At 40.1% G+C, this 20,978-nt stretch overlaps 1 protein-coding gene and 1 long non-coding RNA gene across 8 annotated transcripts in view; one reads left to right on the top strand and one right to left on the bottom strand.

Annotated features, from left to right (window-relative positions):
• PRKCE (protein kinase C epsilon) overlaps positions 1–20,978 on the bottom strand; it is a 524,967-nt gene that overhangs the window by 167,082 nt on the left and 336,907 nt on the right. For 4 of the 6 annotated variants that reach the window (XM_048842979.2, XM_048842981.2, XM_048842983.2 and 1 more), the window contains 4 exons: positions 18,561–18,593; positions 18,038–18,134; positions 17,185–17,399; positions 14,099–14,272 (listed from right to left, as the gene is read on the bottom strand). In XM_048842979.2, the coding sequence (XP_048698936.1) occupies positions 14,099–14,272; positions 17,185–17,399; positions 18,038–18,134; positions 18,561–18,593 (519 nt within the window). The remainder of the gene's footprint in view (positions 1–14,098; positions 14,273–17,184; positions 17,400–18,037; positions 18,135–18,560; positions 18,594–20,978) is intronic. The other 2 variants (XM_048842980.2, XM_048842982.2) reach the window with 1 other exon arrangement.
• The window catches only part of LOC125633554 (uncharacterized), a 47,322-nt gene continuing 38,564 nt past the window's right edge, over positions 12,221–20,978 (top strand). Inside the window, exons 1-3 of one of the 2 annotated variants that reach the window (XR_012667775.1) lie at positions 12,221–12,567; positions 12,722–12,803; positions 19,074–20,675. This is a non-coding gene — a long non-coding RNA (uncharacterized LOC125633554). Of the gene's footprint in view, positions 12,568–12,721; positions 12,804–19,073; positions 20,676–20,978 lie in introns of those variants that run through there. The other variant, XR_012667774.1, reaches the window with a different exon arrangement.

Raw genomic sequence — 20,978 nt, 5'->3', positions numbered from 1 at the left:
AGACAACAGGAGACACTGGGCCAAACCCTGCCATCAGTCAGAACCAAGCAAACCCACTGAAGTCAACTAAGTAACACGGGTGCAACTGAGGGAACAATTTGGTCCTTTTTTGTAATCAGTATTGCAGGGCACAATTAAGGGGGAGAATTTTCTCTGTAGCTAATTCAGTTTAGCTATTACTGAGGAAATAAAACGGAAGACAAAAGTGCTTCAAGATCTTGGACTATACCACTGACCTATTGAAATATTTGAATTCAACAGTTTTCATCACTTTGAAGGGATTTCTTGAGCAGAACTGTTTCATGGAAACCTACAGCCTGGATCTCTTCAGCCTTTCTACCTGTTGTACGGAAGTTTCAGAGTCTACTAGAACAATTTCTCAATCAGCTCAGTGGCATATTTAGAATATAGCCAAATTTGTGTACTGTCAAGTTTTATAGCTGGAAACCCAGAGGGCTCCAGGGATTAGTAGTAATGGCATACGGAGCATTTCCCCTCTACAGCTGGTCACTAGTTCAAATTAAAGGTTGATAGTTAGCTGACATCTATTTGGATGCCTGTGTGAAGACAGCAGAATGTGTTAGTCTGGTTCCTAATAGAAAGGTGTCCACTTCCCGCAAATCAATATTACACTTGTTTTTTGGTCTCAGAAGGATTAAAGGACAAAATGAGTATGGAGACTGACCTGCTCTCTCTTATCCTCCAGGTCAGGGTTCAGAAAATTCATGAAAAATTGTGTGGGAAAATTTGTACAGCCACTGCTAGGGCTGTACCTGTTCTGGGTATACAAGAGGGCTTATTACAGGGTTATCATTGTAGTGCCTTCCACAAGCACTAAATTCACTTAAAATATATCTTTTTCAAATGTAGAGTCATTTTCTTACAATTGCTGGTATTATTATTGCAATAATATAAAACAGTGTGGTTGGATTTTGCTTACTAATCACATACCCAAAGGGGCCCTACTGCGCCGATAATTGTAAAGTTAAAAAATTACACACAGGAAGGAAAGTTACTGTGCCTGGGAAAAAAAACACGAGTACTGAATACGCCGTGTGATGCAGGAAGAAATGGATTAGTACACATGACGCAAGAGAAATGAAATATTTATGCTACTGTGCGTAGGAGGAGAAAGACTGCAGGCAAATTAAATGGAGAATTTCTCTTTCGGAAATAATTACAGCAGTTTTGTAAGCTATAATAAACTAGCAAAACTACTGGGATATTTTCTGAGACAATAATAAAGTTCTCTTCATGTTTAAATAATATTTTGTGCTTCTTAGGACCATAAAGAACATTAATTCCCCCTTCTCCCATGAGATGTTATTATTCACCATTTTTAGGAGCTGTGGAAAGTGAGGAACAGAGAAATTAAATGACTCACTCAAGGTCACACAGCGAGTGAGTTCAAGATCCAAGAGTAGAATCAAGAACCTCGGACTCTCAATCTTGAGCTCTAACAATGAGAACAGAACAGTCCAGAAGAGTTCATAAGTGACTGGTTTGGTCAGCTCCTAATGATTTGTTTTTATTTACTTATTTTGCAGGTTTCTAGGAGTAGAGACCAGGAAGTGTGAATGACAACATGTTCCTATATTTTATATGAGGAAGATATGGTATCCCTGCAACACTGTAAACGTTAACATTTACCCTGTCACACTATTAGTGGAAACTATATTTACTGTACATACAGCATCTCTGTATATTCTTAGGGTTGCATTCTAAGGCTATGCCCACACTGCAGCAGGGGGTATAATTTGTATCTTGTGTAGATTTACCCAAGCTAGCTGTAATCTGGTTAATTCACTAAAAATAGCAGTGAGGACATGGCAGCATAGGCTAGCAATGCAAGTATATACCCAGAAGGGCCAACTAGGCTTGTATAGCCCAGGCTGAAGCTTATACCACGGCATCCTCTCTGATATTTTTAATAAACTGACTAGATTAAAGCTAGCACAGCCTGCACAGGTACATCTACACCAGCTGCAAATTACTCCCCAGCTTGCAATGTAGGTGTAGCCTAAGGGACTGACTATGCCTCTAAGGCCTAGTCCTGCATTACAGGCAGTGTGGAGGCTCAGTGCTTCCAGGGAACAGAGAGGGAACACAACTGACACATCACCTCTCTTCCAGAGCATAGCAAGACGCTCCACTGCATCTCATTCTCCCCCTGGGGAGAGGACAAGAGAACACCAAATGATGGACGTGTAGTCACAGTGCTTAATGCCATACTGGAAGGTAGTCAGATACCACGACGATGAGCACAGTATAAGAACCTGAATAGAACAGAATAGAAGCATCTGATCTCCCTCCACTCTTGGCTGGTGAAGTGGGATTATGGGTCTGTATCCTTGCCATTCCTTTGAAGTGTACAAAGGGGCTTCTTACGCCCTTTTTATTCCACTACACACAGGTGCCAGCACAGAGGTTAGGCACAATTTGACTCTTAATATATTGGAATAAAATATTCGATAAGAATCAACCCGCCTCCATCAAGAATACAAAGCATGTACCGATAGCACATTAGAAGCTCAGTCATTTTGCCGAAGTTACTGCATCTCATACAATGGGAACAATGCATAGGTCAAATTCAGAAGTGACATATAAAGTGATATAAATTGGACTCCCTTCCACCAGCTAACATCCGTTCCACTTGTGTATAAGTGAGTCTGTGTGGGTATAAGCTACACACTGAGAAACAGAAAGAAAGTGTAGGTTAAAGTATCCCCTATCTGAATTTGGACCATAGTATTTAACATATAGACTATGGAAAACTCTCAAGTCTCAAACCCAGAATTATTCATTCTGACCCATGGAAATGTGAAGTGTGTGATAAACCTAAAACTAGAATTATTACTTTGTGAGAGATTTAAAAAAACAAACCAGTGCAGTGGATGTTTAGATGAAGATGCAAAATGAATGTTCTGCGGATTCAACTCTTTTTTCCATGATGAAATACTCTGATGTATAATTGCCATTTACTGAGCTTGCTGCTGTTAAAAAAAAGTAATAAAGTGCCCAAACTAATCCTGCGTTTGGAAAGAAGCTGCAGAAGAATCAGATTTTCATGTACAGTTTCCTTTTTCTGGAGTCTTCTTACAGGGTGATAAGAAAAGGAGTACTTGTGGCACCTTAGAGACTAACCAATTTATTTGAGCATGAGCTTTCGTGAGCTACAGCTCACTTCATCAGATGTTTACCGTGGAAACTGCAGCAGACTTTATATACACACAGAGAATATGAAACAATACCTCCTCCCTACCTGTCATTACAGGGTGATGTAGTTGTTTACTTGTAAGAGCAGCAGCTAACAAACAGTGTGTAAAACATTCTCTCTCAATCACTCAGGTAAAACAGTGGCTCTTTCAGCATTGTTTAAACAATTAGTAAGGCATAAATGATAACCTGACAGATACCGAGGTCAGCATCAGTTTTCCCTGCTTCGGTTATTGTAATGGGCTTTGCTGTTACAGATACATTTCATGCAGCCTACATTAGAGCCAAACAGTGAATGGCCCTTTGTGGGTACACACGGGTAAGGAGACCTCCAGCCACAATCTGGATTTTGCATGCGCTGAGTGGGAGGATTCAGGGAGTGTTACTGCTGCCAGTGGTGCTACATGCTCCTAGCAGCTAGGAGTGCTATGCAGCTTGCATGGTGTGGGGGAGTGTATGCTACATCTCAGACTTTTAGGCCAGGAGGGACCATCAAGATCATCTAGTCTGACCTCCTGCACATTGCAGGCCACAGAACCTCACCCACCCACTCCTGTAACAGGCCCCTAACCTCTGGCTGAGTTCCTGAAGTCCTCAAATCGTGATTTAAAAGATTTCAAGTTACAGATAATCCATCATTTACCTTAGTGTAAACCTGCAAGTGAACCGTGGCCTATGCTGCAGAGGAAGGTGAAAACCACCCAGTGTCTCTGCCAGTCTGACCTGGGGGAAAATTCCTTCCCGAACTCAAATATGGCAATCAGTTAGACCCAGAGCATGTGGACAAGACCCACCAGCCAGACACTGGGGAAAGAATTATCTGTAGTAACTCAGAGACCTCCCCATCTAGTACTGCTGGGCATATTTGCTTCTGTGCACATTCCCTCAGCACACACGAGGCCTACTACTTAATTACATGCTTTAGTGGCAGAAGGCCTCCAACAACAGACACCAGTATGATAGCCCATAGTATCCAGTAGCCATGGCTATGCCTTGCAAAGGCTCAACTGTGCCCAATGTGCATGGTTTTGAGGAAAACTCACAGTTAAAAGTCAGAGAGGTTGGGGTCAGAAAGGCGGGGCAAGCACCAGAGTCATGGGTCTGCTCCCACCCCACCATGCTTCCAGGACCCCTCCCACTGAATGGACCTTGAAAGCTAAGGTTTCTTCACACACAGGAGGAAGGGGAGAGGGAATGGAACATCAGAGCCCTTGGCTGTTGATTTGACAGCAGCACTCTCTGCTCAACCCCCCCGCTTGACCTCCCCCTGTTGATGTATTATTTGAGAGGTTCCTTGTCCCCAGTAACTCCACACACCACCCAGCCAGACTTGTGACAAAACAGCAGACCAGAACTCTTCCAGAGGCTCCTGCTACAACATGAACCATCTTCATCCTTCTCAGCTCCACACTGAAATGTGTCAAACAGCTTAAAAACCACAATTGGCCCTAAACACTGGATTTATTTAAACCAGCATTGTTAAATTATTCCTTCCAGTTGAGAACAAATGCACCATTCATACAAACATGTCAATTTAAAAAACACCTCGTAAGGAATAAACAAAAACAATCATTAAAATAGTCACTTGGATTGAAGTGAAGGCAACACACCATAGAGTTTGTAAGGGGAATGTGGATTCTGCAACAGACATGTGTATTCAAGTTCTGCTCTCCCTACAAACCTCACTACCACATTTGCCCATTTTTGGAAAATGGCATTCCTTGTCTCCTTTGATCCCTGCCAAAGTAGGGTGTACAAGACAGATAATTTTGGCAGGAAAAACGTTAGTAAAGCTTGTGGATGGTATTCTGAAAATGCATCTGTACTCAGACATGCCTCAACAGGACTGGCAATGTGTTTCTCAACGGGGAAAGTGTGTAAAGTTCTACAATCTGTAGGGAGAAAGCAGGTAGGCCCTCACGCTTCTGACTCTGCCTGCTACTCAAATAAATGTCTTTCTGCACTCAATCATTTCTGGTACAAAATTCACTAGACAAGCTGGATGGTGAATCTTCAGGTATAGCAGCAATTGGTATTGCTACACCAGTGCTGACTCCTAAACATAGAGAAGGGTAAACCAGGGTTCAGGGTGAACCGTAATTAGCTCAAATCAGTGCAGAACCTAGATTGACCTTGTTTATACCAGTGCAGCTACAGTGAAAGTTGGTAATCCTTTGCTGAATCAGGGCTATTCCTAAGTGTGGACAAGGCCCTAGCAGGTTACAACCAGGGCAAAATGTGGAGCTGCAGCTGCAACACTCACTTTTATATATGCACACCAGAAGCAAGTCATGTATTTGGATTTGAAAAGGGTGGGTGCTGCATCAAACTCTCAAAATAAAAACCGTTACTAGCTTAAAAAGAGAAGCTTTTAGATATTTTTGACTGATGCCTTCTCTAAGGCTCTGTCTATACTATGGACCTTACAGTGGCACAGTTGTACCGCCGCAGCTGGGCCACTGTAAGCTCTCCTGTGTAGTCGCCCTTTTGCCAGTGGGAGAGAGCTCTCCTGCCAGCATAATTAAACCACCCCCAACGAGCAGTGGTAGCTATTTCGGCAGGTGACCGTCTCCTGCCGACATAGTGCTGACCACACTGGCACTTTTGTTGTGAAACTTGTGTCAGTCGGGGGTGGGCGGGGGGGTGGTTTTCACACTCCTGATTGATATAAGTTTTGCCGACAAAAGTGCTAGTGTAGACAAAGCCTAAGTTACAGGAGTAAGTACGGAGATGGGCCCTGATGGAGTTTGACTGCTCTGATAGCCGGGACTTGAAGTGTAAAACTAACAGGGCTAATGGGAACAATGGATCTTCAGTGAGCTAACCAGGCTTCAATAATCTTTCAAGAACAGCTAGCAGCGATTAAGCAGCATAACAGCAAGTTTTCCAAAATCAGGTCACTAAGCTGGATACAGAAACTTGTGTGTATGAGAGACAATAATTACAGTATTTACTCATCAGCTTTACCATCCCGACTATTCTCAACTACAATATGTACTTTTAAACAATGCACGGATCACTAAACAGTCATAATATGTTACAGTCTCTGGGATATCTAAATTAAACACACAGCCTGAAGTAATTCCTGAAGTGTCATACTCAGCACAATATTATTACATCAGATTGTCGGGGTTTCTCTGCACTGTACGATGCCTGAGTCATCACTAGATATTAGTCCTTGGTACCTCTTTGCATTTCATGAAATATCTGCCGAGCAGGTGAACTTCATTTTGTTTGCACTTGTGATTTGAATAAGTCTGTTGGAACCAACTAATAAAACAATATAAGTATTAGTAACCTCTGTTGTATATTGTATGTTTACCATTGTATTCAGCCCTTTCACACAGTTAACGCTTACTGGTGGAAAATTTGTCTCTGCTCAATGTATTAATGTAACCTTGTGTTAAAATATTTTAGCTCTGATTAATCTAAAAGTTACTGGGGCTAATCCAGTGCTCTGTTACACATACACAATCCCACTGAAGCCACAGGCATAACAAAATTGAGCCATACAAAATTTCTAATGTGACACTAACCAGTAACATAGGGCAGTGCAAACTTGTCCTAAACAGATTACACCCTATCGCAACTACTACATAATGAGTTTAGCTGCCTAGCAACCAAAGCACAAGAATACCAGGTAAAATGGATTAGAAACCTCTGATTTGTCCCAGATAAATGTAACTGGCCAGCCAGTGAGGTTAATTTGCACTGTAGATCTCAAATGACACCACCCTGAGCTATTATCACACAAGACATTTACTAGCCTGTTAAATAAACATGGGGGTGGGGGGGACTTCTTTAATGCAATCAAGAACTATTTTTTTCTACTTACAAACATTCTACTTCTTAAAGGAACTCTGTCAGGCTAAAAATCATGTATCAAAACAAAAAATATTACCTTTGTTACTTATACCACCTTACTTTAAAAAATAAAGAGCTTTTATAATCTTATTTACTTTTCACCATTTACACTGTCTGTTCAGCTTTCAGTACTTCACTTTTAGGAATAAAAATAGACTAGTCCATTCCAGTTCCTCGTTCTCATGCTATCCATAATACTGCAGTGTGTGAATTGTGAAAACTGCATGGGAATATTTACACAAACAAACAAACATTTAAACAAACAGAAACCGGTTTGCACTGTCATTTAAATAACAATACATGCCATTTCTATTAATATTAATTTCTGTATGTTTATTTTTTAGCATAGCCTAATTTTTGGATGCAAATTTCCTGATAATATTGACATTTTTAGTCAGTAGTCAGGGAACTAAGGCATAGATTCTAATGACTTATTTGTTTCTGGTATCAGGGGCCTCATTGTACTAGGTGCTGTACATACACATAGTGAGAGATTGCCCCTGCCACAAAGAGCTTACAGTTTAAATAGACAAGGCAGACAAAGGATGGGAAAAGGAAGAATTATCATTCCTATTTTACAGATTGGGAACTGAAGCAGAGGATTAGGTGGCTTGCCCAGGTCACAGGAAATCTGTGACAGAGCTGTGAACTGAAACTGAATCTCCTAAATTGTAGTCAGTGCTTTAAATACAAGAACATCCTTCCAACAACAACAATGTGCTAGGAGCTGTACAAACACAAAGGACGAAATGGTTCCTACACCAAAGGGCTCACAATCTAAGGGTATGTCTATGGACAATGGCAGGGCTGTGGTGCTGCAATGTGCCACTGTAGCACTGCAGTGCAGTGGTGGGCACGCCAGGGTAATCTGCTGGTGGGCCACCAGACTGTCTGTTTACATTTGCACGGCCACCTGCAGCTGCCAGGGGCCACAGTTTGCCATTCCGAGCCAACAGGAGCTGCGGGAAGCAGCGCAGGTTGTCCACCACTGGTGTAGATGCTTTCTACATCAATGGAAGAGGTTCTTCCATCAATATAGGTAAGCCACCTGTCTAAGATGTTGACAGAACAATTCTTTCATCAACCTAGCTGCACCTACAATGGGGGGTTAGGTGACCTAACTACGTTGCACAGAATGATCTTTGTGTCTTCTGCACAGAGTGAGTTGACATCCCTGCTGAGCATACTCTGATAAGGTGAAAAATGGAATCACTTCCATAATACGTGAATGCTAAATGATACTGTTTGTTTTATGGTTTTATACTGTTGTCCTTCATCCCAGTATCCAACTGCCTGCCACATAAGAATCAACAGCAATAGCAAAGTCACTAGTTCATGTTGTCTCAGGTTCTTGTCCCTTTTCTGCTGAGGTCAGGGTTTTCTTTTATACATCCATCCATAGATAATTACCTTTCTTCTGACACTAATGCCCCTCTTCTGATAACAGCTCCGCCCCTTCTTCTGATACTAATGTCTTGCTTCCGACATCAGATTTTCCCTGTCGAGTGGTAGCAGAATTCTGAGGTCCTGCAGGCTGCCTTCCCAGTGGAGGGAAATCAGTGGGAATACCCTAAGTTTAGCTTGTTTCATGTACACATATAGACACACCTGTCCTGGAACAGAGGCAGTCACAAACAGCATGCAGGAAATCCCCTTTTCTAGAAATCTCCCTGTTATCTGCCACAGATTCTCTCGAAGGAAAACTGTGTAACAAAACTACCAACAACACAGTATTTCTTGAAAGACTAAAAGCTTACCCGCATACTAAGAAACCCCCCCCCCCACACACACACACACTTATAGGACTCTATACTTGCACCATGTAGTGAATCATGTTTCAACAGTTCACTCTTGAATCTTTCCTGCTTGTCCTACCAATAAACAGGGGCAAAATTATATTACCCAATATTATTTTCTCTACATTCTCCATTCGCAGGTGAAGCATGGTCTACCAGTCTGAAGAAAGGATTGAGAGCCAGAAACCTGAGTTCTAAGTCAGACTCTGGTAGTGACTCATTTTTTTTCACACTAGGGGAAGTCACTGATGAAAAGTTCCCAAAGTGACTACTAATTTTGAGTGCCCAACTTTAGACACCTCTGAAAGCCAGACTCAAAGTGTCAAGTTGGGTATTTAAAATTTGAGGAAGCCAAAATTAGCGGTCACTTTTGGCCTTAATCTCTTCCATTTGTACAACGGAGATAACAATGCCTACTGATTTCACCTTCATGGCAGGGGTGTTCTGGATATTAATGTATGTTCATAAAGCACTTTAAAGATGAAATAAATATATTGTTTAAATTACTGAAATTTCTCTTCCAGAAACCTGGTTTATAAATTAAATACAGAAGACCAATGAATTGGATAAATATGCATTAAATGAGTCACATCATGACCTATAAATGACAGATAGCATGAAAGTTCAAACTAGCCAGTTTATTCCTCTTGCCACTTGACATCCCACATCATTTTAATGAAACTTTTACGATAGATAATGCCATCTGTAATAAGGACACAGTATTCTATGCTCCCCCCACCTTACGAGCAGCTCTTTATTCCTATTATTACTGCTTCATGCCCAAAGTACAAGCTGACTTCTAAAGATAAAATTTAACAAATCTAGATTTCTTAATCACAAACATGATACATGTGCACAAATGTATGAAGACATACACATTACATATTCATATTAAAATGTGTGACTATTTTCTAACAGAATAGCAGAAATGTATTAAATGGCTAGATTTTTCTTTAGAAACAACACACACTATCCTTGGAGAAGTACTCCAGTATAGAAGAGAGGAGAGATGATGTTGTGGTTAAGGCACTGAACGGGGACTCCGGAGACCTGTGTTCAGTTCTTAGCTCTGCCACAGACTTCCCGTGTAACATCTCTCTGTGCCTCAGTTCCCCATTTATAAAATGGGGATAATGGTTACTAACCTCATGAGGGCTTGGGGGAATAACTATACTCTCATTCATATTCATGAGGAAGAAAAATTTCCAATGCAAATGCACTAGAAAGCTGACCTTAAACATTCATCAATCCATCTGTTAAAACTAATTTTCATCAAATTGTCTTGATGTTAACATCTCAGTATAATTAATAGATTATAAGGCAAAAAGGGACAATTATGACCATCTACTCTGACCACCTGTCTACAAAACAAACCACATTTGAAGCATCTAGCATCCTTCCTTTTTCAAATTATTCAAGCATAACATTTCTAATAAAAATATATTGAAAGCATATTTTATTCTATGTTCAAGTAACTTCAAAACACTGAGCTGGTTTTGATCAATCTTTTAGAAAAGTTTACCTTTAGGTTTGAAACAAAACATGAAAAAAATTCAGCAGCAAAAGGTTGTGTTTTAGGAAGTTAGGAACAATTCCTTTCATGATATTACCGGTATTTTAATTTAATTATTCAACATCTCCCCCTGCATTATTTGTTCAGTTTATAAGATGGGTGAACAACAGATGGGAGTTTCACAAAAGTTTTCAAATATCTTTTACTTTTCTTCTAGTCTCCCAGTTCAGCAAAACACATGCTTAAATCCATCCCCATTCACCAAGAACTTCAACACGTGCTTGGCTTTGATGTCAATGAATCTAAGCACTTGCTTAAAGTAAAACACATGCTTCCATGATTTGCTCAGTTGAGACCCTTGTACAGATTATGGTTCCAATCTTGAAGTCAAATGGGAATATTCATGTAATTAAAGTTAAGCATGTGTGTAAATGTCTGCAGGCTATGGACCCAATGTATGCTCTTCTCATCTTCTGGGGAGGCTGTTCGACACTGTTGCCAGTCAAAACCGAGAAGCATTGTTAAAGCAATATTAACATGTAAGTTAGCATATTAGCATCCATTTGACCTAGTTCCTGAATTGGGCCCATGGCTTTCCAAAATAATTTAAAATATTTTCCGTAGTATAGCAATGATGACTAAAGGATAATTTAGAAAAACATCTTAATGAAAAGGATATCTGAACAGATTAAAATGTCTACCTTATGAAGAGACAAGGTAGGTTTGGTAATATCTTTGATTGGACCAACTTCTGCTGGTGAAAGAGACAAGCTTTTGAGTTTATACAGAGCTCTTCTTCAGGTCTGCTCTGTGTAAACTCGAAAGCTTGTCTCTTTCACTAATAAAAGACAAAGATATTAGCAAACCCACCTTCTCTCTAACATAAGGAACCAACATGGCTACAACACCACATTATGAAGGCAAACACTACAGTGTGTCTTGCCATGCAATCTGTACTGAGCAACTTCTCTGCACTGTCTGCATAGGTTTAATTACATTTTACAGTATGCAAGGGAAAGCTCCCACCTTTTAGAAGTGTTAATTTTTGTGGGGAAGGGAATAAAAGATAAAACAAAGTTATTTACAGAAAACAAACATCAAGCACTTTAATACAGTGCCAGCCCTCCCCAGTATGAGCAATAAGATATATCTGAATTGTAAAATTTAATTCCAGCAGGATCATTATTGTAGGGCCCCGTTCTGAGAGGCTCAGAACCTTGATTTCCTACTGCAGACAATTTTAGTCTAAATAATTAATCCGACACTTACGTCTGAAACATTTTTGGCTCTACTGTGCAAAAGACTTTGTCTCAGCAAAGCTATTTTTATTGTACACTGTGCTTGTTTAAGAACTGCTTCCCTACCTGGTTTTTTATTGGAGCTGAGCAAATAATTCAGTGAATAATATAGCTGTTTTCCCCCCAATTCACACACAGTTTACAATTTTTGCAGATGTATTAATTATGTTTATGTACAACTTCTACAAAGAGTCCTTTGTAGATTGTTCACAAGCAGTTCTTCGAAATATTTCATTATTGAGATGTGTTGCTTTGTTTTGACTGGACACATAGGTCACATGGTATTTTTTCTGTTGTTTAACAGGACGAGCTTAATTCTTAAAGACTCAGGTTTCTTGTGAGAATTACAAGCTCAGGTTTTGCTCTCTGCTAATATAACATTTGAGTGAAATCAACCCCTGCATTGAATGCCAGCAAAAGGTCTATGCATGATTAAAGTTTCACAGAAACCAATGGGGGTCCCCACTATTTCCCATAGGAGACTATCACAGTCAAATATATCTCACTGTGTCTTGGAACAACACTTGTTTGGTGTCTAGACTAAGGACTGTAAATTCGTTAGTTCACTCAAGTTACTTAGTGATCAGTTCATTCAAGTTTTAACTGACCACAAACTCTAGTCTAGTTATTCTCCTTGAGAGAGGGGAAGTATTGAATAGTCTCTTTGGTGGAGAGATGGCCTGAATGGAAGCAAAGGGGGAGGAGAACAGAGGACTGAGAGGATGTCAGTGGGAGCTATATACAAATTTGTGAATCTCTTACACTGGGAAATGGCTTGGAGAGCGGGAAGAAGGCAATTTAGGCACAGATATTCCATAATTGCATGCATCTAATTACCACAATTGCACGTAAAGCCATAGCAAATTCAAGTGTAAGTCAGGTAAACATTTAACTGCTCATTTGTGCATATACATTTTTGGTTCTGCTGTGCAACTAAGCAGTAAGATTTTTGTTATGCCTAATGTTGGTTTAATGTCTTTGAATTAGGTACAATGGGCTAATTCTTCCTGGTTTAATTCCACTTATTTTAATAGAGTTACACCAAGGATGACTTTGCCCCAAGAATTCAAATATCATCCTTTGCTGAAAAAGAACTCTGAACTCAGGACTTGGCTGGTAAGTAATATAATGATTTTCAAGTATTCTATTTTATATATATCCATTTATTTATGTATTAATACATTTTAAGTCTAAATATTGTGTTTTCTCTAAGGACCAAATCCTGGTCCCATTTAAGTTAACGACAAAATTTACATGGACTTAAATGGGGTTAATGATTTGGAACATGTAATATTTTAAAAGAACTTTTTAAGGTTATGGATATTTTTAAGGTTTTAACCAGATACAATAAGTGATATTCTATCAACAAAACCGCTTATTCACAAATTAGGCTTTATTCTGCAGTCCTTAGGCAAAACTCCCACTGAAGTCAACAGGGTGAGACAAAGTACAAGAGAACCTTTATCTACCAGGTGAAAAACAGACGACTGTTGTCTGCTCTGCTGGATGACAGAGAGAAATAAAGGGCTATGGGGATGAAGTACGGAAATTAGCACTGAACAGGATTAGTCTCTAACATCCTAATTAACAGTTTCAGAGAGTCTAAACAATTCACTCACCATCCAAACAGAATGTTTCAGATTACAGAGTGCTTACATTTTGGTAGCAACCCCAGTCTGCAAAGGGATTCCATATCAGAATCCCTAACAGTGAACACACAGTCGAGAAGGGAATAGTTTAGGGAGTAAGGATCTTATTATCAGCTTTTGCTGTCCTCCTACCTCATGGACAGCATTAGTTTTATAGGAGTTGATTTGAAGGGCAACATATCTGCCTCCTCTTCTTTTTGAACTCTGCAAACATCAGCTTCATTTTACAGCATAAGAAACTGAAAATATGAACCGCAGGAGGGTTCTCCTGTAATCTTATTTCTGTCAGAGTTAACGAAAACAGAGTTTTAATGAACAATTTGGCTCTCTCTTTCTCTGCATACTGGACACTAACAACATTTTTATTTCAGTTATGTAAGCCACTGATATACCCTATTATCGTACATAGAAAGGATAACTCAGTAACCTATTGTTGTTTCTCTACTGCCATCTTCTGTCACGTACAAGGCAACACAGTATTTATGCTGTTTAATAATGGCACTATATTTGCTATGAAGATTCTGTCTGGGCAAGCAGAGCTGGATATACCATTTTCCTTTGATTTCTTGACAACATGCAAGTTAAAAGTAGAGCCCATTCAAATTTCATGCTTCTGAGGCGTCACTGAAATCCTCCAAGAAATATTTCAAAACACTATGTATTGGTACCTTTTATGCAGCTTCATTTTGAACTGCAAATACTTAACAATACTGTTGTACAGCTCTCTTGATGAAAGTTAATCAACAGGCTTATTTAGCATACCTTGGTCTGGAAGCAGCAGTAAAGTTGTGTTAGATAGGGATGTTTCCGTGCTAATGCCAGAATTCTCTTTTCTGTCATTGTACAGTCTACATCATCATCTTGAAGGATGACATCTTTCTTTAAGACTTTCACCGCATATACTTCATCTTTACCTTTTAGCTCAGCTAGCATGACCTAGAATCAGTAGAAATCTTTGCTTATATAGAGCACAGACAATCACACAAATATATTATACGTGACAAATTTAAATGCAATAGAAAAAATGTGTGTACAGATTTGAAAAGTACAGAGCAATTGAAAGGATAACTGCACTCACACAGCACTCTCAGGTTGTCTATTTTATGTAGCTAAGTAGCTGAAGAAATTCACATTTTAAAATGGACACTTTTAGTAGAACTTTGAATATCAGCCACGCAATGTATGCTTCGTTCAGTTTAGTTAAGAATGCAGGCCGTTAAATCCTTGTTATCCAGTACCTTACAGCTTGCCTTCTCTGCCCCACTGCTGAGATCTGGAAAACAGGGAAGGGGGCAAAGCTAGAGCATAATATGGGTTTAGTTCCCCTTTTGGAAAGTGCTGCAACAACGTTGTCATTCAAAATAACAATGCTCACCACTGTGACAACCTGAAAAGAGCACCCAAAATCAACATCTATTTGAGGGAAAAGTCCTGTCCCATTCAAACCTGAGTTTGGCTTGTCTGGGCATGGTACAGAGGTACTCTATGGAGACTGATTGGGGTACTGAGGAATAAGGAGACAAAGAGCTGCTCCAGAACTGGTACTGCAGGAACCCCTGTATAGGCAGAGACCTCTTTATTTTGGAGGAATCAAGCGTGGATCTGTGTAGCAGCAGATTCCCATGTTTCATCCTTACCCCTTACTCACCACAGAGCACAGCACACTGAAAAGGTAATTACTGTAGTTCTGTATAGCTCCAGCTCCGCACATTCCCTTCCACCTTCACTCGCTTTCAATAGTATGTCTACACTGTGAAAAAAAACCTGTGGCAGCTGGCCTGAGTCAGCTGACTTGGGCTCGTGGTGGGACTCAGACTGCGGGGCGATAACATTGCAGTATAGATGTTCGGGCTTGGATTGGAGCCCAGGCTCTGATACCCTTCCCCCTCACAGAGGCTCTAGCCTGAGCCCAAATGTCTACATGGCAATTCTATAGCCCTGCAACCCCATGAGCCTGAGTCAGCTGACCTGGGCACTGAGACTCGGAGCTGTGGGCTTTTAATCACAGTGTAGACATACCCTCTGCAGTGCGTATGTCTACATACCCAGAGTGAGCCCCCTGAGAATTAAAGCTATGAAGCATGCATGGTGTTTTCAGCCCTTCCACAGGCTCCTGCTTCTTCCACTTAGTGCCGCAAAGTGGAACTGCACCGGTTCTGCTGCCTAAGGGAAAAGATTTGCCAATTTGGAAATAATTACTTCTTGTTTCCACATGCCCTCACTATTATCTTCTTAGTGCTACCTCTGAATTCCAGATAAATCCTTGCAAGATACAGTGAGGAAGATCAGACCAGTCAGTAAATTATTACTCATTATTTTTATTCACAGAATCATAGAAGATTAGGGCTGGAAGAGACCTCAGGAGGTCATCTAGTCCAACCCCCCGCTCAAAGCAGGACCAACCCCAACTAAATCATCCTAGCTAGGGCTTTGTCAAGCCGGGTCTTAAAAGCCTTTAAGGATGGAGATTCCACCAACTCCCTAGGTAATCCAGTCCAGTGCTTCACCATCCTCCTAGTGAAATAGTGTTTCCTAATATCCAACCTAGACCTCCCCCACTGCAACTTGAGACCATTGCTCCTTGTTCTGTCATCTGCCACCACTATGAACAGCCTAGCTCCATCCTCTTTGGAATGCCCCTTTGGGTAGTTGAAGGCTGCTATCAAATCCCCCCTCACTCTTCTCTTCTGCAGACTAAATAAGCCCAGTTCCCTCAACCTCTCCTCACAAGTCATGTGCCCCAACCCCCATAATTCCATTAATTATTTCCCCTTTTCTCCCTCCCAAGAAGTATGCTAAAATATTAACAGCTTAATTAGTGTGCATGCAAATCTGCATGCAGAAAATACCTGCATGCTCATTTTTCAAGCACTAGCACCAGTGAAAGCAGCCAGTAGATCAACACGTGTGTAGGCATGTGATGGAATTTATACAAGCTTCACTCATTCCAAATTCATTTGGTCAACTCAAAGTCAAACTCAGCCAAAACCACAGAGCTTTGCAAGGTTTTCATCAAACCATTAATGGGCTCATGTTTGCTCAAAATATAGTCCAGGCTCACTCAAACATTTAAAACACTGAGTGAATCTTATCTGGGTTTCACATCAATAATGAAACCAAAATCAGGTGAGGTCTGCCTGGCTTGCGGGGGGCGGGGGGAATTGTTATAAAATCTTAGCACAGCTTCAGCCTTCAAATCATTTTTGCTTCCTTTGTTGAGAAAACCATGATTTTACTATTGCTAGCATTGAGGGGCACAATGCAACTATCGCAGAACGAACTGGATTATATCTTGGTCTCTTTCATCATCAATGAAACCATCAGGCTGCTGCTACTCAGCTAGAGGAGGGATGGAGACCAAATACAACTTAATTTTCACATGGCATGTGGAATTTTTAAAGCTGGAAGTTGGACAAAACAACCACCCATCATTTGCCTTGCAAAGTGAGCAAATTTGAAGTGGAAATCACCTGGAGAGAGAACAAACACAGAATCCCGTAATGTCATTTCTATACTCCTGCTTCCTATTGGAATACACCCACTGTTGTTATTTGCCCTGTCAAGTAGTATTTATTCTACGTTTAGTTAATGCAATTTCAATAGTGAAATCTTGACATCTAGTTCAAATCTCTTAGCCCTCATTTTTTATAATGATTTAAACAGTAAATTAATTTCTATCTGATCAGCAGGATACATATGCATGAAAATTACTATTTTGAAAGCTGACTATCCCAATAAGAAAGACAAGAAAGAAACCCCTGTGGTGGGAGCACTTTAGGCAATATTAACATTAGTATTGCATACAGCAGAGTCAAAAATAATCCATCAAATCAGAGAAAGCCACCAACCTTGCCAAAGCTACCTTTCCCTAATACTTTAATGAAGTTGAACTCTTCAAGGCCCATTCGTTTGGTCTGGACTTGTTTGACTTCCCCGTTTTCACCATTCTCCCCAGGTTTATTAAGCTGATTGTCTGTTGATGATGTTGCCGTTGCTCTGTGTTCTTCTCCTCGATTGTCAAACGACAAAGCTTTCCTAATGTTGTTTTCAAGTTCTTTGATTTCTGTGAAAAGGTGGGAACAACAGATTGACTTCTCTACAAACCCAGTTCAGTCCAGTCCAGTCCCATGCTATTGCAGGCAATTCCGTCCCTCTTCTCACTATAAGAAATATACTGCTGAATCTCTTAGTTATTTAGTTATCTAAGGACTTAGCTAATGAAATTCATACGTTTTTAAGGGTGACCACTACATTTAATGTGATGCAAGGCATTCAATCTAAATAAATAGATCATGCTGACACTTTCACTTTCTAGTGCTACAGGCCCCATTCTGCTTCCAGACACATCAGCATAAATGAGGAATGCACACTAACTCCTCTGAAGATTCAGGGTTCACGTGAACTCTCTTGTGGGTTCACAGTTTCCCTGAGTTTCACTTTGAAGTCAATGGAATATACTGGTGTAAAGGAGAGGAGAATCAGCCCCTTTCAAAGGTTTTTCTTTTTTTTTAACTACAATTCACAAATTTCCCATCAGATTCCCAGATCCCTGAAGGTGACTTTTTGTGGCTCACACTCCTTGTTTAATTTGAATCAGATTGTCTATCAAGGCCGGGGTCCATTGTAACAGCACTATTACTCCTCATAGAGACGGACACTAAAGCAATATTTATTGGTATGGAAACAAAACAGGTATCTAACCCTGATCACATGGAGAGGTTGGTGCTGATTTCGACCTGTCTTCTTCTGAAGGTGTGGTTCCAGGAACCGGCTGCTGAGATTCTGCACCTGCAATTAGCTAAGAACATTCCCACAAAAGGATATTCAGCTGTGAGAGCCTCTAACACAAAGAGTGAAAAAGAAGCAATTTGAAAAACAAAGTAACTTCACAAAGGGAAGGAATAAAGGGAACTGAGTACACTTCATCCTTGCTAAATTATCATCTCTCAGCCTTTGTCAAAAGTTAGATCCCAATGCCTACAGTACAGGCTTTCACTTTAAAGATTAAATGAAATGCTCATCAAACACACAGAAAAAAGCCTGTGTAAGAATCCAATTCAGTAACATGTGAACGCAACAACTGCAAGCAAATATATTTTTAAACAAATTAGTCAACAAATATTAGTTCTTCCATCAGAGTCCAATCCTGCAGGGTGCTAAGTGTCCTCAGTGGCAGGTGTCATTGATGTCAGTAGGAGTTCATGCTGCTCAGTATTTTACTTACCCCAAGACCAGAGTTCTCGGTGTTGCCTTTTCCCTGTAATAGCAATAACAGTCCACAGATCTGTGCCGAAATCTTAGTGATGCCCTCAAAGCTTTTAGTGATGCCCTAACTCTTAATGCTGGGTTTGGGCCATAAAATGTCTTTCAATTCACAATTAAAACATACTGATTTGTAGGTTTTAAGCCTGTGTTTCGGTTCATGATATGGGATCTCAACCAGCTTTAAAATTTATTTCTTACAAAAGCACATACGTACATCTTTAAATCCCCTGTCCTCTCACTGGTATGTTTGTTGCTGGACTGTCTCATTTATAAGCTACTACTGTCAAGATTACGTGTTTTCTATGAAAAGCTACTTTATTACTGAAAAAAAAAAACAGCCACGTGGGCAGAAGGTTTTCTTTTCAAACAGTAGTGTTAGTGTTACTGTAAGTACTAAAACAAATGACCTGGGTAAAATCTGATATGCACAAGGATATGATCTCTTCAGTTCCCATTTCATTTTTTTCCTCAGATGCACCAAAAAGTTGCAGTTTACTATTGGACCCTGCAGTGAGATACGAGACAGAGTTTCCACTGAAGTGCACCTGGGAGTACACAGAGCACATCTTGTTAGAAACTAAACTAAACCCCTTTAAAAGCAGGAAGGGCCTGCTCCTGAAAAGCTTACTCTCACAAGTAGCCGTTACTTATGTCATAGATCCTCTGAAGTGTATCAGGGGATATGTGACCCTTAATGGAATTACTCATATAGAGTGCGTATGTGTGTAAGGATTGCACAACTGAGGCCAAGAGCAGGGCAGTTTTTCGAATAATGAGCTCTCTCCTTGGTGGAACATTACACACGCTCATTGCAGAGAGCACTGAAGTTGCATGGCACACACCACCACTTTTGAAATGTGTCAAATCAGTGGGACACTCACTGGGTATATCACACACACATTCACTGTTGCTAGCAGAATTTACAAAAGACTCAATCCCGCAAGGTGCTGAGTGCCATCACAGTCAATGGAAATTTCCTTAAATGTATATGGTGTAAATAACTACCTTTTTAGGTAAAGATGTACTGCTAATTGAATGCCAGCATTTAGGAAGCTGATACGATATTCTAAAGGGGAGCAATGTTATAATGTCAAAGTGTAAACAAATCACAGCATTCACTGAAATACTGCACGTAGTAACTTAGGGCCAGATTTGTAAAGGTACTCAGGAACCTAAAGATGCACATAGGTGTGTAGTGGGATTTTCAAAAGTGCCTAAGCTCCTAACTCCAATTAATTTTAATTGTAGCATTAACGGGATTTAGTTGCATAAACATTTCAAAGCGAAAATTGACATACTAGAAACAAATATTCCCTAGCTGAGTTTTTGCCACTGGAAAACCAGATATTATTTTCTACCTGTAAAACATTCCATAGCAAGCCCAGTTCTTCTTTACGTTACACCTTTGCACCCATAATGAATTCAAAAGACAAGATGGCAAAATTGAATTTAATATTTAGAGGAAACCCAGTTAGACAGAACACTAAGAAAGTATAGCAGTGTACTATGTTTTACTAACCTTCAGCCAAATATTTTAATAGATTCCACCTAATATAACTGCAATGTTAAAAATTACATGTAGTCCAGGGCATAAGGGTGTGGACTTAGACCTAGGAGACTAAGCTCTATTCCTGTCTCTGCCACTGGCTGCTTCGGGGAAGTTATTTTCCGTCTTTCCATCTCTGTTTCCCCTCTGACCCTTAGTCTAAATAGACTAAGTTCTCTGTCTCTTACTACCTATTTGCACACTGAGCACAATGGGGCCCTGATTTTGGTTGGGCTCCCTACATGCTCCCATAATAATACAAGTGTGGTTATATAATGCTTTAAATCATGCTTCAATAAGTTCCCTCAACAAAATGACAATTAAGGATGGAATTTTCAAAAGAGCCTAAGAAGTCCCACTGAAAGTGTTAGGCACTTCTGAAAATCCCATTCTAAGACTCTTTCAGAACCAAGTCTGTAAACAGAGCTGCTGTATACTTTTATCAATGGCAGTGCTATCAAATATTAGCAAGCACTGCACACTAATTTTGTGCAATTTCAGTACAGCAATTTGTCTTTCCTAAGATTTGTTATTCAATTAATTGCTTTCTAATTTTCCTATAACTTTTTGTTTGTTTTGCTTTAAACCGTTTTCTTAATATTTCAGGACAAATATGTATTCGACCGTGAAAATAAAATTATATCTAAAGCCAAGGGACTAACAGATCTCATAAGAACTGACTGTAAAAGTCACTCATTTCAAGAGGGGAGAGACTGCTGCCATCACCATGCAAATGCAGATAGATATGGGACCACATTGTGATCAGGGCCCCATTGTAAATCCAAATTAACTCAGTTGAATTCAGGATACATTTTAGGTGGTCCATGATTT

The sequence above is a fragment of the Caretta caretta genome, chromosome 3 (assembly GCF_965140235.1).
Source record: "Caretta caretta isolate rCarCar2 chromosome 3, rCarCar1.hap1, whole genome shotgun sequence".
Classification (NCBI taxonomy): domain Eukaryota; kingdom Metazoa; phylum Chordata; order Testudines; family Cheloniidae; genus Caretta; species Caretta caretta.
The sequence above is the reverse complement of the archived record's forward strand: the minus strand, read 5'-3'. Positions and strand labels throughout refer to the sequence as shown.